This window comes from Lacerta agilis, chromosome 4, assembly GCF_009819535.1.
Source record: "Lacerta agilis isolate rLacAgi1 chromosome 4, rLacAgi1.pri, whole genome shotgun sequence".
In the NCBI taxonomy this organism is placed as follows: domain Eukaryota; kingdom Metazoa; phylum Chordata; class Lepidosauria; order Squamata; family Lacertidae; genus Lacerta; species Lacerta agilis.
In genome coordinates, this window is record NC_046315.1 from 38,129,843 (window position 1) to 38,147,140 (window position 17,298).

The 17,298-nt window shown below is 39.3% G+C and overlaps 1 protein-coding gene across 2 annotated transcripts in view; it reads left to right on the forward strand.

The window, feature by feature from the left end:
- Nucleotides 1-17,298, forward strand: part of CRYBG3 (crystallin beta-gamma domain containing 3) — a 61,041-nt gene that overhangs the window by 14,795 nt on the left and 28,948 nt on the right. For both annotated transcript variants that reach the window (XR_004426441.1, XM_033146754.1), the window contains exons 3-4: nt 204-643; nt 11,984-16,799. Coding sequence is in view for 1 of the 2 variants with exons in the window: in XM_033146754.1 (XP_033002645.1) it covers nt 204-643; nt 11,984-16,799 (5,256 nt within the window). In the remaining variant the exon portion in view is untranslated. The remainder of the gene's footprint in view (nt 1-203; nt 644-11,983; nt 16,800-17,298) is intronic.

A 17,298-nucleotide genomic window follows, 5' to 3' on the forward strand; every position in this document is an offset into this window, starting at 1 on the left:
CTGTGAGTTTAAATAGGCAGAGATTTCGACTTAGATATGAGAGTTCAAGGTTCAAATTCTTGTTCAGTCATAAAGCTGCCTGAGTCACCATCTCTCAGACTAATCTTCTTTGATACCAACCTCTCATAGGGTCGCTGCAAGGATAAACAATATAATTTAGTTTCTCTCTCATTGTTATTAATAAAATACCTCTTTCCTTACAGATTTCAGTCTGTGACAGTAAGAACCTCTCAACTGAAGAGCTGAGCAGATCCACCACTCAGGAGGAATTAAAGAAAGCTAATAGCCTTCCTAGTTTAGTTCGTGAAGGCAAAAACGCCAGTAATGACAGACAGCCCAAAGAAGGATTTTTCCAGTATCTTGGGAGTTTGTTTGGTATTGCTTCAAAATTATCCTACAAAGAAACTGAGCATTCCAACCTTGGAGATGGATGCCACAGAACTGGCAAAGACTTTGCAAGTTCAGCTAGTCACCAGGAAGTTGTACATGCAGACCATCCAAAACCAGAAATATTTGTCATTTCAACACCTGGAGGTGAACAGACAGCAACAAACAAAGAGGAACAGGCTAACTTTGTTAAAAGCACCAGTTCTGGCTCACAGGATTTACAGAAAGCACAGGAGCAATCTGCTGAAGCATCCAAGTAAGTTTTTTTCATTTGTCTCTGCACAACCTCAAGAGAAAGGTATGCTCGGTATTACAAAATGTTTTAAGATATCCTTGGGACATCCTTTTTTCATTTCTGAAAGATGCTTACAAGTGGCCACAATATTAGAATGCTATGGTAATTATGAGTTTTAATGGGTTAGTAACCATAACTGGAATTTAAGGCACACCCTAGCTCCTCTTTTAAATTTTCCAATGAAAGTCACAAAATGATGTGATCCTGATTTGCATTATTAAATCCTGGCTTCATAAGCCACAAGGCAGAATTAAGAAATCAACTTCAAACCAAAGTTGACTTCTACATCTTGCCTTGTTTGGAAACCATTAACCATAGTTACAGAGATATTGTGGTGGCAATCCATTTATCAAACTCTCGTTGGACTATCAAACACTGCTAATATTCATCTTTTGGCACTGGGTGAAGACACACTTATTCACCCAGACATTTGGAGAGGATTCGCAAGACATGGCCAGCAGTAAATGAGTTGGTGGTCAGTTTACTATTACATTGTATTCTGATATTGTATACTTTTAAAATCAAAACACAAATAATGGGTAGTTATAGTCTCCTGTGGCTGTTCACCTGATGAGAGAAAGGAAGCAGCAGCAGCAGCAATGAGATTGTGTGTTAGTGCACAAAGGTAATGCATATCAAGCCAATATTTGATGGTGTGAATGTGTCCAAGAACTTGCTGCATTCATAAGCATTCTTACCAGGGAGGTGTTGTTGTTTAGTCGTCTTAGTTGTGTTCTACTCTCCGTGACCCCACGAACCAGAGCATGCTTTGGAAACTCTCTTATCAAAGTTTCTCCTTTTTTATGTCCATGGAGTTTTCTTGGCAAAATACTGGAGTGGTTTGCCAGTTCCTTCTCCAGGTGGATCACATTTAGCCTATGCTCTTGGCTTATGACCTGTTCATCTTGGGTGGCCCTGCACGGCATAGCTCATAGCTTCTTGGAGTTATTCAAGTCCCTTCGTCACGACCAGGGAGCAGGGAGATAGCCTTACTGAATTCAACTGGACTTGCAGTACAATAATCAACTTGCTTACTTAAAGCTAGGTTTTTATTTTAGATCATGTAGATTATTCTACATAGGAAATATTGTTTAAAAAGTTTTCCTTTATTCTATTTTTTAAAGCAATAATATTTTAGCAACATCCGTGACAAAGAAAAACCTAACCAAAGATCATATAAACATATAGGTATATAATGTGAAATATAAATATCTCCTAAAAACTAAACTTAAATTTATCTCAAGAAATTCTCGGGCAGATCAATCCAAAAGCCTGGGGAAGGAAGGTAAAGCAAGCCAATTGTATGTAAGTGCCATATTCAGAGCCCTGCAGAGGAATAGCAGGTGGAGAAACATTTAACCTTTTTTCCTCCCTGGAGTTTCAGGTTTTTTTCCATGAACCAGCTCTAGAACTGGTGTGTTGTGTCCCCCCCCCCCCCCGGCCATTTCAGGGAAGTGTTGGAACAGGAAGGGCTATGGAGGTTCCCATGATAGTGGTGAGGGGCTTCTTGAGGCCTGATCCCTGTCTCCAGGGGCAGACCTCTCTCTCCGTTCCCAGATATTCTGTGTTGCCTGGGACCACAGGACTGTACAATTTAATTGTAGAATATTTATGTTGTACTTACTTGTCAAATTGCATCCTTTCAAAACTATTTTTTTCATTAGTTTTTGCAACTGCCCTTGAAATGAACAAGAAACCAATTCCTAAAAAGTATGAGAGGAACAGTTACTTAAATACCTGGGTGGGATGGGGGGGGGGGGAAAATCTGTGAGGCCAAGGTCAAGGGGATGAAAGAATCGCCATTGTTTCCACCTTGTTTTATTTTGCTAATTATTGTAAAGTTCCAAGACTTTCAATGTTTCCTTCTGCTTTTGACTTGGTGACTAGTATTTTCCATACTTTTCTGCTTTCTAGACTTGGAGATTTTCCTGCAATGCTTAAAAGAGGGGTTATTTCAGGGGAGAGGAATGAAAAGCCCAGAATGTTATAGGCAACATATTTAACTGTTTCGTTTTATTGGAGAATATCAAAACATTACATCAAAATTTCTGGGCATGTTGGAGGTTGGAACCAACTCACTAGCAATTAGTAAATTTAAATGGTGTATAATATGCATAGATAGTGAGTAATTTAAATTGGGGATGAATGGGCGTTTGGCAAAATGATGCAAAAAGTATTCCAGAAATGTTGAAGTTCTTGAAAACCACTTTTGTTGTAGATAGAAAGCAACATTGAGATTGTGAGTTCTCAATTCTCTAATGGCTTGCCTTAAATTAAAGTGTTTTGCTTCTATAATCAAAACTTTGCCGAGAGAGTTTTGGCTAACTTTAGTGAAATTGGATCATTGTTTTTTCTGTTTAGTCCATCTCTTGAAAACATGATATTTATATCCTGCCACACCCTGTGCAGCAGGGTTAGTTAAAACATTAGGGAAGTACAGTTCTGATCATTTGAATAAACTTCTTAGAACACAAGTACTGATTGCATATAACTGCCAAGTACAAAAACTAGTTTGGCAAGCTCACATACCACATTAGTGTGTGATTTATGACTGGTTTTCATGCCATGTCGATGACTGTGTAGCCCAAGTTAGTCTTAATTTATTCCAAAAGTTCCTGTCGCATTCCTGTCAGTGCTGTGACAGAAGGAAATGCTGTGCAAATGCAAATCAAACCCTTTCACTGCATTATAGCGAATGGAGAAAGTAGAGAGCAGTTAAGTAAATAAAACAGATGAAAATTCTAATAGCCTGAGCATTTCTGGTGTGTGAGAGCAAGGGAGAGAAAGATGGAGTGTTAAGAGGAGTGACACAAGATGGGTTGCAGATGGAGGAGGAGGAGGAGGAGAGAAAGAGAGCTGTCAGTATATGTGCATGTGCTTTTTTACGGCACAAAACCAAAGTTAAGAGATGTGATTATAGTAGAGCTGTAGGTTATAATTCTTGAGACATAGGAAGATGTTTTGTACTGAGTCGGGCCATTGTTTCATCTAGCTCAGTACTCACTGCACCAACTGGCAGATCACCACAATTTTTCTCAGTCACCAGAGCATGTGTTCTACCACTGAGCACATGCCCCACCATTTCATTACCATGCTGCGACGGCAGGGGGTGGGGGAGAGACTATAGCTTTTCTTTTATGCAGCTGCCACTCAGATGAAAGGCAAATGTGGCAATGCTTTTGTTTTAGTTAATATTGGGGTATGAGGAGGTTCTTGTTTTGTTTGTTTACGGAGCATTGGTGGTTCAGTGGTAGAATTCTCGCCTCCCACATGGGTGGTCCAGGTTCTTTTTCCAGCCAGTGCAACTTGCGCTTATCTGGAATAGCTCAGGTCTTAATCTCAGGGTTATGGGTTCAAGCCCCACGTTGGGCAAAAGACTCCTGCGTTGCAGGAGTTGGGCTAGATGATCCTCATGGTTCCTTGGAACTCTACAATCCTGTGATCCTATAAGTTTGTATCCTGTTTTTCAGTCTTCTAAGGATCCTTAATGCAACATGTTTCTGTCCCTGGAAAGGCTCATTTAGAAAATGTCAGAAAACCTTGGTCCTGGAGCTGATAATAGTGAATCTATTATGAACATAGGTGTTTGTAACAGGAGGTTTCAAATATTTATTTCTACTAGCTTTTCAAGTTTATTGGCATATTGCATATAGTCACAATTACATAATAATAATAATAAATAATAATAATAATAATAATAATAATAATAATAATAATAATAATACCCTGCCCAGCCTCTCTGGGCGGCTCACAGCATATATCGCCAGGGATGAATGGCCCAGCAGAAATAAGATAGTATGATAATCCTACACAAATATTATTGTAGTTTTGGTTTTGTTAGTCTAGATCAGTGGTTCCCAATTAGGGGTCCAGGGACCCCTGGGGGTCCATGGAACACACCCAGGGGATCCACAGCCCATGCCTCCCATCAAACTAACTTTTTGTCACTTTTGCATGGTAATAACACAAATTTTATGGTCTGTGTTTTTTGTAGTATACCTAAAATTGTTTGCTTATTAGGGGCTAGAGTTATCAAAATTTTCAAAAGTAGGGGATCCGTGGCTTGGCTTTTGAAAAATAGGGGTTCCTCAGTAATTAGCTAATTGGGAAGCACTGGTCTAGATATTCTGTGGTCAGTGGCACATCTCTTTAACACCTATGCCCTTGAAGTGCCCCCTGCCCCCACAACAGAACTAGAAAATCCGACTACTGTGTGAACCTTTGCATTCTGAGGTTAATTTTGTAACCCCTGTTGGAAAAGACTCTGTTTTCCAGGCTGTGAGCCAAGGAAGGTGGAATTCATGAGTTCAGCCTGTAGTACATTGCAGGCGACAGATGACAATATATCCCTTGAGCAAACCCAGCCAGTTGATTCATTGAAGCAGTTACCCCTGACAAATGTTTGACACTTTTTATTAGCTGTTGTAAGTCCAATGACTTATTGTTTGAAAAACTGGACAGTAGTGAAAGTGTTTTGCAGAACACTTCTTAGAACATAATTCTTGGAAGATGAGTATTTATGATGGGTTACATGCGAGGCAAGTTTAGTACCATTTAATTATCTGAAGTAAAAATGTTTCCAGTCAAATGCTATTGTTCCCATTTGTTATAAATGGGAAATGTAAATATTTAAACATTGCTCTAAGCATGAAATGTATCTTGTAATAACTCCTTTCTTAGAGGAACTTCAGGTGTTGTTATATGTTGCAAAGATCCGGAAATATAAATGGTTTGTGTACTGCTTTGCAATTGGCCCGAATTTATGCCGCACTCGAATATAAGCCACACCTTTAAAATTCGGGGGGGGGGGGGGAGAGAGAAAAAAAAAAGACAATACCTCAATATAAGCTGCTCCCTTAAAATTCCACAGGCACTCACACCCATTCCATTTTACCGTATGTCTGTTTCAGCAGCAATATCATAAGAGCCAATTTTTGCAAGGTCAAGAATTTAAGCCACACTTTAACTTTTCACGGTCGGAATTTGAAAAAAAAAAGTGAGGCTTATATTCAGGCCAATACGGTATGTATGTAATGATATGAAGTGGAACGTGTATTATCTGTGCCTCTGAAACTCTGTGTTGTGGTTTGGGTGTGCTACCAGCAAAAACAACAGTTCTGTGCACATTTCTACCAGAAATATACAGGGGCTCCATTTTGAAACATTAGAAAAAGGTGAGAAAATAGCAAGTGTGATCAGCTTGCACTTCCTGTAATAACTTAAGTACAAAGAATAGGACGCGTGAGCCAATCACGCTTCCTGTTCCCTGTGTGTATAATAACAATCAAAGCTGCTCTCTTATAGTACTGATTGATAAGCCAAATGTGAAATTAAAATGTCTTGCACATCCTGATGAAAGTCATGAAACGCTAGAGATAAGTGGACTGGTATAAGATTAAAAGTTCAGGTTTTGTATTTTATGCTTGCTTTCCACAATTAAGTTTAGAGGTTAACTTTAACCAAGAGTCAGAGTCATCAAAATGCCAGCATTATGAAACATCAGCCACTAAACAATCTCGTACAATGTTATTCTTATTCCCTCTGAACCATTTGCTACAAAGGAAATCTTGATAAGGTTTCTTCTCTAAATGTTATCTATCAGTAGCCATTCCATCTGGTTGCTGCAGGGGAAGAGATAGGAGAGCAATGTCTTTTTCATGGCCTGGCTGAAATACTAATCCAGAAATTTCTATTTCTGTGGGCTGCTAATTGAGCTTTTTTTTAAAAAAAACAACAACTCATTATGTGATCTTAAACACCATCACTTGGAAGAAAGTCCTATTGATTACAGTGAAACTTGCTTTCAGGTATTTTATATTTTGTGTTGACAGCTTAAAAGAGTTTGATAATTAATCAGTATATAATTCCTGTTAAATAAAATTAAAATATGAAAAATCCATAAATAGGTTAAGAAAGAACTCTGAACTACTTTCTTACTTAAAGCCCAAGCCTTTAAGAAAAACAAAGAGCAATAGCAATTCATAGTTCACTATGAATTCCTGTAAAACAAGCAATCATTTAATTAGGATGTGTTACATCAGCCCTAGATTTCTTCAATAAATTAAGATTATATTTAGGCAATTTTCTAAATGTCTGAATATAAAATATAACTGGAGAAGGACCAGCCAGTGAAATAGTCAGAGAAGCTGTGGACTTTCTCTCCTAAAATCAAGCTGGATAAGCAGTCACAAGGGGTTTAGCTATGACAAATCCTGCCTCTCTGTCATAATTTGGCACCTCCTCTTCTTCAGCTGCTCTCTATCAGCAGCCATGCCAGTTGACTTACAGCAGAGGGAGAGACTAAACAGCAAGGCACACTCCGTCAACTGGAAGAGAATAGTGGCCATTTAGCCCCTGCTCTCCCTGAACTCTAGCTATTCAAGCTGATGTTTACGAGAACTATAAAAAATGCAAAACTGCTGCTTGAGTCTCCTTGTTTTCTTCTACCCTCCCCATCCCTTTTCCCTTTTGGAACATGTCTTAAAAATAAAAACGAGACAAGTTTACAATATGCATGCAACTGCTTAGTAAATTTTAGGCGCTATAAAACAAGACTGATTAGCTGCAGAAAGTCACAAAGCCCATCTCTTCCAATGTATAAGGCTCATTAATTGGACTTTTAACTGCCTCTTTTACAACATAACAATTATCTGCTATCTCATTGTACACATATGCACCGTGATCCAGTTAGGTGAATGAGGAAGTACGTGCGCCAACAGGTAGTGCATGCCTGTTCTTTTCCCTGATCCAGCACTGAAAGTTGTACATGCAGAGCCATTCCTAAAAAGCTAAAAATCCCCAAGCAGTTGTTATGGCAGAGAAGTGTAGGACAGAATCCACCCAAATCCTGCTTCACCTTCTCCACCAAATAGTAATGATTAGCAGGACATTTCTTTTCTTTTCTTTTCAAGCCTCTGTACCTGTTAGGTTGAATCAGAGTCTTAACCTCAATTTGTCAGCACGTTGACATAAAACGTATGGTATTAACTCATAGAAATGAAGATCTGAATGGTTGAATTTCGCAGTAATAGGCTGTGATCCAGGAAAATGTATTATGCATGTGGAAACACGTTTTCACACATGGAAGAGCTGTTTTCATCATGCATGTGGTTTGCCCAATGAAAATCAAACAGTTTCCACATGCAAAAGCCATTTGTGTTCTAATTGTCTACTTGTTCTCCTTTGTTCCTCATACTCAGTTGTATACAATTTATGCACCCTTATAGAGATATTTAAGTGGTTTATTTAGTGCACGTAGTTTCCTGGGTCATGTGCTATATTTACAGATAATCTAGTACAGTACAGTAGTTTGAAAGTTCGGTTCTGAAGGTTTCTCATTAATTTAACTATGTCTTTTTTTCCTTTTCTTTTTTTGAAGGCATAGCATCTTATTCTATTTATATCAAACTATATCTTTTGTTTACTTAGGTAATAAATACATTGTAAGTGAACAGTATATGTTCAATAAACTCTATGACTCAGAGCATTTATTACTGGCTTTTTGGCTACACCTATTCTTTAGTACAATTTTAAAGGTCATTCAACAATAACTGGATGTAGGTTGCTATGAAATATTCAACAATGGTGCATGTTGTTCTGTTGTGCAGCATCTGAGTCAGACAATGTAGGCAGAGCTTTCTTCATGATCAGGATTTTCTTTCCCACGTTACATTGTTGACTGCATCATTCAGGGCTGCCATGGCATAGCTTTGGCTACGAATTGTGCTGGATGCTCATTTCCCCCTGTAAACTAATTTGCTCCTTTCCTGCTCGAGCTAAATAGAAGTTGTCAATCTGAATTTTAAATTCTATAATTCCCTTTCTTGGTAGCTCAGAACAATTGTTCTTTTATTAAAATGGATAATATATTTACAGAGTGTGTTGAGCTGATTAAGTTTATGTGATACTTTGCAGGTTGGTGGTGGCCATGCCAGCATTTCCAGTCTAAAATTTAATACAGTTTTTTTCATGTGCACATAGCACATGTGGTTACATTCCTCTCTATCTCCATGTGTAGTCTTCTCTATTCCAGGCACTTTGAACAGCAGCTGCTGCTGGAAATGGAAAAGAAAGAGGCAGTCCTTGTGGATCATTCACCTCCTCTAGTCCTTCACCCAATCCTCTTCAGATAGGCTCCCCCCCCCCTTATAAATTAATGTCTGTAGTCTACGATTACTGTGCTACAGTAGAAGGCTGTAATTTGGTATATCTGCTGAAGTATTGGTGATTAAGCAAACGAGTAAATGAGGATGGATGCTTCTCTGTACCTCACTGTAAGAAGTGCTGAGTAATAAACAAGTATAAATAAACTTAGCACTCCATGGTTTGGCCATTGTCTTAATGCCAATGGAGAATTGTGCTTTGCTTTCTAGGAATCTCAGCAATTTAAGTGCATTGATTTACTGTAAACAGAATGAAAAATGAGTCTAGAATAAACTTTCTGGTCATGGCATTGCAGATATTTTTCGTGTGCCTTAAAATAATAGTAGAATATTGGTTATGAATTGAATCATGAATACAAAAATCTCTGGGAACCAGCAGCGTAGCGAGCCGCTTTGCTGCTCGGGGCAGCAAACTTAAAGGCAACACCCCCCCCCCCGGGGCGGTGTGCCGCTCGCTAGCATGCGCACCCTAACGTCACAACACATGCGTTGTGATGTCACAACGCATGCACAGCCTCCTGGCTGGACTGCGCATGTGTGGACATGCGCAGTCCGCCCAAGATGGCAGACGCAATCGGCCGGCGCCCCTTCCGACTGGCGCCTCGCCGAGTTTTAAGGCTGCAGCGGGCCAACAGCAGCACAGACTCTGCTGTGTCACCCCCCAGGGCAGTACCCAAGGCAGACCGCCCCCCCTTGCTCCGCCCCTGCTGGGAACAATAATAAAAACAAAAGGCTCAATATATTTAAAAAAAAAAAAAAACCAACCATGCCATTTTATAGGTATTAATCTCTTTCAAAGGTTAGCCTTTTTGTATTGGTGCTGTGGCATTCCACAGGGAAGGCAAAATTTTGGCCATAGAAGACTTAAACATCTGGAGCAGCTCTGAAGTGGATAGACAGATGGTGCTGTTGGAATATATAATCTGCTTTTTTCCCCTTGGAGACTAACAATGGCACCTGAATAATGTACAGATAATCTGTCCCTGCTGCATTTGTATTTCACTGATTAGAATTAACTGGGCTTTTAAACTGTATGCAGAAGAAGGTCATATTTGCTTCATATCCCCTTGGTCTTATAACACATGTTTAGTCTTATAAAATTCATTTTTTTCTGGAGAGTGAGAGATTAAAAGCCTTTAATTCATGTATAAAATGACATTAGCCCCACAGATAACCTCTAAAGATTACATCCAGATGGCAAGTATACATAGCAGAAAAGCACCAGTTTCTCTGTAGCCTTCATAGAGCTGCTGATTCATATGACACTTCTAACATGCCACATGGCGCTCATGATGAGGTTTGACTTTGTTCTGAAGTGGCCATCTGATTGCTTCAGGCACAGCCAAATTGTAGTTTAATTTGCAGTGCTTCTGCTCTTGAGTTTACAGTGATATGGTGAGCCATGCCACGGTCTGGTCACAATGTGTACTCCTCAAATGAATCCAGCATTCACTCCAATTGCAGTAACTCTCTCTCTCTTTTACATGTGGCATCACTTCTCTCAGTTTCACATCTAGTTGGATCTCAATTCAAAGACACTTGCTCATCAATCAGTAATTTACTGATGGCTTACATGTATACCATTAGCACCAATGATTAAATACTATAGACAGGGCTTTTGTATCACCTCATACAATAATTTTAAATAGTCTGTTTTAACATGAACAAGTCATTGAATGATACACTGAAGTGACAAAATGCTGTGTAGCATATATGTGTGAATCAGTCCTGAGTTAAATGGTAAAGGAAGCAGGCCTTACTTACAGATACACAGTCATCATATACAGGTGAAACTCGAAAAATTAGAATATAATGGAAAAGTCCATTTATGTAAGCAATTGTTTTCATTAGCTACTGGAGTTTAATATATGAGATAGACTCATGACATGAAAAGCGAGATATGTCAAGCCTTTGTTTGTTATAATTGTCATGATTATGGCGTACAGCTGATGAAAACCCCCAAGTTGAAATTGTTAATTTGGGGTTCTCATCAGCTGTACGCCATAATCATCACAATTATAACAAATAAAGGCTTGACATATCTCGCTTTGCATGTCATGAGTCTATCTCATATATTAGTTTCACCTTTTAAGTTGAATTACTGAAAGAAATGAACCTTTCCACAATATTCTAATTTTTCAAGTTTCACCTGTACTTTTAATTAAAATTTTCAGTGGATCATAAATGCACATGAACACAACAGACTGTATCTAACATTTGACCTGGTCCAAGTATTCCACTTATCTCCAGGAGGAAAGACTCAGAACTGTATCTGAGCTCTAATGGTAGACCATTACTTTAAATCACTACATGAATCGGGTGGGGAACCTTAGGCCCTCCAAGTGTTGTTGGACTCCAGCTCCCATCAGCCCCAGCCAGTATGGCCAATAGCCAGGAATGTTGGAGGTTGTAGTCCAACTTCCAGAGAGCCACAGGTGCCCCAGCCCTGACATAAGCAATTAGGGTAACATGAACGTTTTCAGAAAGAGACAGGCAAATGGTACTTTTGAGGATTCTGTTGATCATTTTATAGTCTAAAAGTGTAAAGTGGATAAAGTGAACTACGTTCATCTGCAAACCTCATCCTAGGGTGCAGATCACTGAAGTTAGGGCACAATTATTTGACAAAAATAGCTTTACATACATGTTTCTGCCAGGGGTTGGACATGATGACCCACAAAGCCTTCTCCTCAGTGGTACTATGAGTCAATAGCTATTTAAAAATCTCCACTAATTACACCTGTAATGGCATACCTATATATTATACATTTGAGTATTTTGATGGGTGGTGGTGGGAAATAACTACTACTAATGCTGGCTATAATTCCTTCAGTATCGGAGGCAATACCAGTTGCAAGGGGCCACAAGTGGGAGAGGGCTATTGCACTTTTGTCCTGTTTGTGGGTTTCCCATAAGCATCTGGTTGGCCCCTGTGAGAACAGGGCACTGGCCTAGAGTAGACTTTGATCTGATCCAGCAAGACTCTTCGAAAGTAGAAACATTGCTTTAGATTTTTGAAATAAGAGAGACCAGTGCCTATTGTCCTAATCTCTCTGTGTCTGTTTAAATTTTCATTTCATATAGCTGAGTATGCCTAGGAGCTTTTGCTAATGTTCCAGTAATATTTCTTCTGTTCCAGGAAAACAGAATGTGAACTGGGTGCACCTGCAGTTACTTATGCAACATATCGAGGTTCTGCAAGAATTAAGCAGTTGCTTAAGAAACAAGCGGAATTGGAGCAAGAAAAACAAACCTCAACCAGCATTAATAGCACTACAGTCAAAAACAAAGAAAATAGGACTGTAAGCCTTCCAAACTCAGAAACAAAGACAGAATCCTCGTTGAAAACAAACTCGGGACCTCAGACTAAAGATGACACAAAGGATTCACAAGCAAAAGTATTTTTGGCAGAAATGGATTTGGGGGGCAATTCTTTGGGTGTCTTGGATAATTGTGAGCAAAAAGAACTGAAGAACAAAATTACCTTGTTGACAGAAATGGAAGCAATCAAAAATTGCATTGAGGAACTGGTTTCTGTGAAACATGCAGCAGTTTCCAACACACCAGAACTTAATAAGAACCTTCTGTTGGAGCCAAAACTGTTGCAAAAGAAAGCCAATTTCAGTTGCCAGAATACAGATGCTGTTAGTATGAGTTCAGAAAATAGCAGATTGCTTGAAAATAGGGAGGAGGTGTTAGGGGAAATACAAATGGAGAATCAGTCAATCAATGCTACCACTGTTGGCTTTCAAAAAGGAATGCAGTTTTGCGCATTTTCTAACACAGAAACAAAAGAAACAATGCAAAAGGAGCTTTTTTCGCACCCCAAAGTAGACTTATGTGATAATGAGCAACAGCTGCTAGAAAACAAATGTCCCTGCAATAGTTGGACTGAGGATCAATTCAAACTAAAAGCAGAGAACCAAACATTGCATTTGAATAGTAGTTTAGGTAGGGGACAGGCAGTTAGCAGGGTAAAAAGTGAAACTGAAGAATCACACCAAAAAGTGACAGAGCGGAAGGAGGAAAACATGCAGATCATTTCACCAAATGGACACTTACCTCTCCATGAACAAAAAGTTGGAGAAGAATTGCAGTTGGTGTTGCAGGATACAAATTGCAAAAAAGGTGATATATCAGTAGGAGTAGGTATGATTGCTTCAGTCCAATCCAAAGAAATGGTTCAAGATGTAGATATATTTGGCAAAAGCGATCTAAAGAGTGAAGAGCCCACTGAGTTCATGGTACTTACAGATACACAAAACGATCATAACTTTCCCATGATGTCTGAGAATGGAACTAATAATTTTACCAATGATAATTTGTATATGCCTGTGACAAAATTTGACCACGTTAGAATGATAGGTGCTTCTCCTAACGCAACTAAGGTAAACCATGCCAACACATCTTTGTTAGCTGCTGAATATGAAAATGTGGTGTCTCGGGTTGCATCAACCGCCTTAGAAACAGGTGATACCAGCACTGAGGAGGCTGTGGGCACTATGGATGGTGCCCCTCTTATCCTTGAGGCTAAAGATGCCAACTGCCATGTTTCTGAGAGAGTTGAGGATGAAACCCTGATCGAAACATTGACCAGTTTAGATAGTCCTCTTCCTCTCTCTGAAGACAAAACCAAGCCCATCAAATTAGAGAACTCAGAACTTAAAAGCAACACAGGCACTAATAAAGTGGCCAAACCTATTCCATCACTTCTTAAAACTGCAGAAGTTGTGATATCTGCACAAAAAAATGATCCATTAGTTGATGAAATAAAAAATCAAACTGAAGCAAAAGTGGCTTATGAAACTAAAGAGGACATCACAATAGGTCTACCTCCTGCCTCTTCTTCTAAAGAGACATGCTTGCCTGAGATCTCTCCTCCTGTTGTGAAATCAGAAGAAAATAGTTATTTATCATTTCCTCCTTCTCCGTTACGTGTCTTGGTCAGTAACTCTTTCATCTCTGGAGACAGCAAAATCATTTTGGACCCTGTGTCTAAACCTGTCCTTAATTCTGAAGATCACAGTTTGTTGGAGGCTTTGTGTTCTTTGGCTGATAAACAGGATTGCACTAACCAGTCTCTAAGTGATTCTGCAGGGACTATCAATGGTAAAATATGCTGTTCTGCCTCTACATGTGAAAATAACCAAGTTATCTCAAAGTCAGAGGACTGTGGACCTCGGAGCCTTCTTATTGCTGCTGAATCTGGGTGTGCAGGTCAAGTTCCTGGTACTTTTTTGGAATCTGAAAGCATTTCTGAAACTAAGATTACCTTTGACACTGCTGAAATTGCTGATAGTGGAAGTGAGATTTTACTGCGCTCTGAAGAAATGAAGGATATGTCTGCATCTTGCTTGATAGACTGTAGATTGAACCTGGCAAAAGAGGATCTTCCTGTTTCTACATATGAAAATTTATATACTTTCCAGCCTGTGTCACCCATTACTTGCTTTAAAGATAGCTCAAAGCTTAGTTCTCCTGCCTGTGAAACATCAGATTTTGTTTTAGACAAGAATCATTCTCTTCCTATTGATTCTGAAGAAAAGAAGGGCAAGGTTTTACCTAAATATAAACCAAATACTCTACACTCTGAATCAGTGTCAGAAACAGAGTACCCAGTCCCATCCTTGTCCCCAGTTGCCTGTGATGTAGAAGCTATAGAACCTGTAAAGATAGTACTAGGAATGTCTTTCACTACACAGCAGAGAAAAGAGGAGCAAATAACTTCAGGCCAACTAAATCTTCACTACCTTGCTGCTGCTACTACTTCAAACACTGTTGAAATGGGTGATCAAGCAATTACAACTTTGTTTACAGAATCAAGCAGCCAGTTTTCCGAGGAAGCACTGAGTGATGTTGAAACAGGAAGGCAAGTACAAATTAAATCCCAAGACTTAACTGTTTTGCTCAAAAAGGCTGATGAAATAGTTGATGCAGTTCTGCGTTTAGCCATAGAAGAAATAAGATCAAAGCAAGCAGCTGGCGTCTGCCAGACTAATGACATTAAGGACAATTTATTAGGGCTCAGCCTTCAAAAAGATCAGAAAAATAGAAAAATGCTGTCAGAATCAAAAGAAATGCAGTCAAGGAATTCATCATTAAAGCATGTTAATGAGGGTTGTATCAGAAAGCTTTCTGAATTTAAAGCAAAAGACACACTTGGCACAAATATTAAAGATGAAAAAATATCATTTGGCATTACAGATAATATTGACCTACATAGTTCAATAGCACTAAAAGCAAAAGAAATAATTGATGGTGTTATTAATGCAGCCATACAAAAAGTGACATATAATCAGCATGAGGACCATCTGAGCAATGGCATTCTTCAAAATTCAGCCCTTAAGTCCAACACTGAAGCATCAAATAAGCTTACTACTGATACCGAATCAACAGCTAAACTTCCCAAAATAATTGAAGAACCTTTAAATTTAAGTCCAATATATGGAACTTCAGTATGCAATATAATCAGTGAGGGTAAAGTAGCAAACTCCTCAGCATCTTTGTATATTAATATTAAAGACGACCACAAGGAAATAACAGGTGGAGAACAGAAAAATGAAAATGACTGGTCTGATCCCACAGCTACACTAGTATGCAGCCCTCCTATAGTCAATGGGGAAAACAGTAACCATGACAATTGTACTATGTGCAAGACAGATGCTGGTGAGGAAACAAAGTGGACAATTGATGATGAATCTGAATATCCCTCATATTCAATAAATGAAGATACTGTAATAGATGAAGTGAATTTGCCACCATATGGACCTTTAGATTCACTTGGACATAATGTAGGGAAGAATCTGCCTGAATATGTTTTTAAAGAGGGTGACTCTGCCAAAGTTGTAAGAGAGGAGCCATGTGAAAAATATTATGAAATAGAAAGTGAAAAGGTCTGTGGTAAAATGACGAAAGCTTACACAGTGCCACAGAATGCTTATAAATTTGGCACCCAATTCAGTATGTCTGAACGGTCTGTAATGAACAGCTCAGCAAAGATTGGCTTGAACTCAGATTTTTCCTTTAAGGAAGAAGCAGTCGTTGAGACAGGTTTAACAGTGGCTAATGTGCTCAGGGAATATTGTCTGGATGTTGATAATGATTGTGGAAGTGGAGAGAAATCCCCCAAGTTATTTGCTTCTTCTCCACCAGAAGAGTTGGACAGCAGTTCTTTCACCATTTTGTATGAAGGTGCTCTTCAAGATGAAAGCTATTTATTTTCAACAGAAGAACCAGATCATCCCTTATCATCCCTTCCTGAGCAATCCCTGGATAATAATCAACATTTTCTTATGTGTGAAACTGTAAAAGGCAAACTTGAGTCTGTCCACCCTTATGAACAAAGCAACCAATTAAGCAATCTTTCTTCAGAAGCATTCGTGACAGTGGAAGCAAAGCGATTCAGTGTTTACCCTTTCTCTTTGTCTCCTATATATGAAGATGACAGTTCTCAAGAGGACTTGCTGTCCGCTGATGTCTCACCAGAAGGTAATACTATTGAAAGAGCCAACCAATCCTTGTCAGTCTTATCACTTCTTCAGTCAGTGTCTGAACGGTTAAGATCTAGCAGCCAGTGTAATGAAGAAGAGGAAGAGAATATTTGTGAAGAAAACAAACTAGAGGATGAAAAAGAAGCATATCTTTCCAGTAAGGGGCCAAACAGCTCATGCACAGCAGTCCCAGAAAACATTCATGAGAGGAGATACTCACATTTTCTTTCTAAGGAGCCACTTAACGCAGAAGAGACCTTATCTTTAAGTTCAATGCCTTCAGCTCAGCTTTTACAAAAATCTGATCGTGACATAAGTTCTTCTTCAAAGAATATATACTATGAAAGTCTGCAGAGTTCAAGAACTTATTCGAGTGAGAAGGGAACTCGATTTAGGAGTGTTTTGGTGCCAAAGGATCAGCAGCCTGAAAGTAGTGGCTTACAAAGACCAGCAGCTTTTCAAGTGGTAAGGTGCTTTTCATTAATGTTATATGTGTAACAAAACTATTGAATGAGCCTGGGAGGAGGGGTTTTCCTAAATCTACTCTCTGGAGTCGATTGCACAGTTACGAATAGAACCAATGTAACATAGTGCCTCTGATACCTATCCAGGAGGATACAATGGTCAATACAGTGGTACCTCTGGTTATGAACTTAATTTGTTCCGGAGGTCTGTTCTTAAGCTGAAACCGTTTTGATCCTGAGGCTCGCTTTCGCTAATGGCGCCTCCTGCTCACATCCTGGGGCAAAGTTTGCAACCAGGAGCAACTACTTCCAGGTTAGCGGAGCTCAAAACCTGAAGCGTGCATAACCAGAAGCGTTCATAACCAGAGGTAGCACTGTAGTATCAAAAGCCACTAAGAGTAAGAGTAACAGGGTCACACTCCCCCTGACCCTCTCTCAATAAACGCAATCCTTGGATCAGCCAAGGGCGATTAATTTCTAAAACCAGGCCTGAGCCCAAC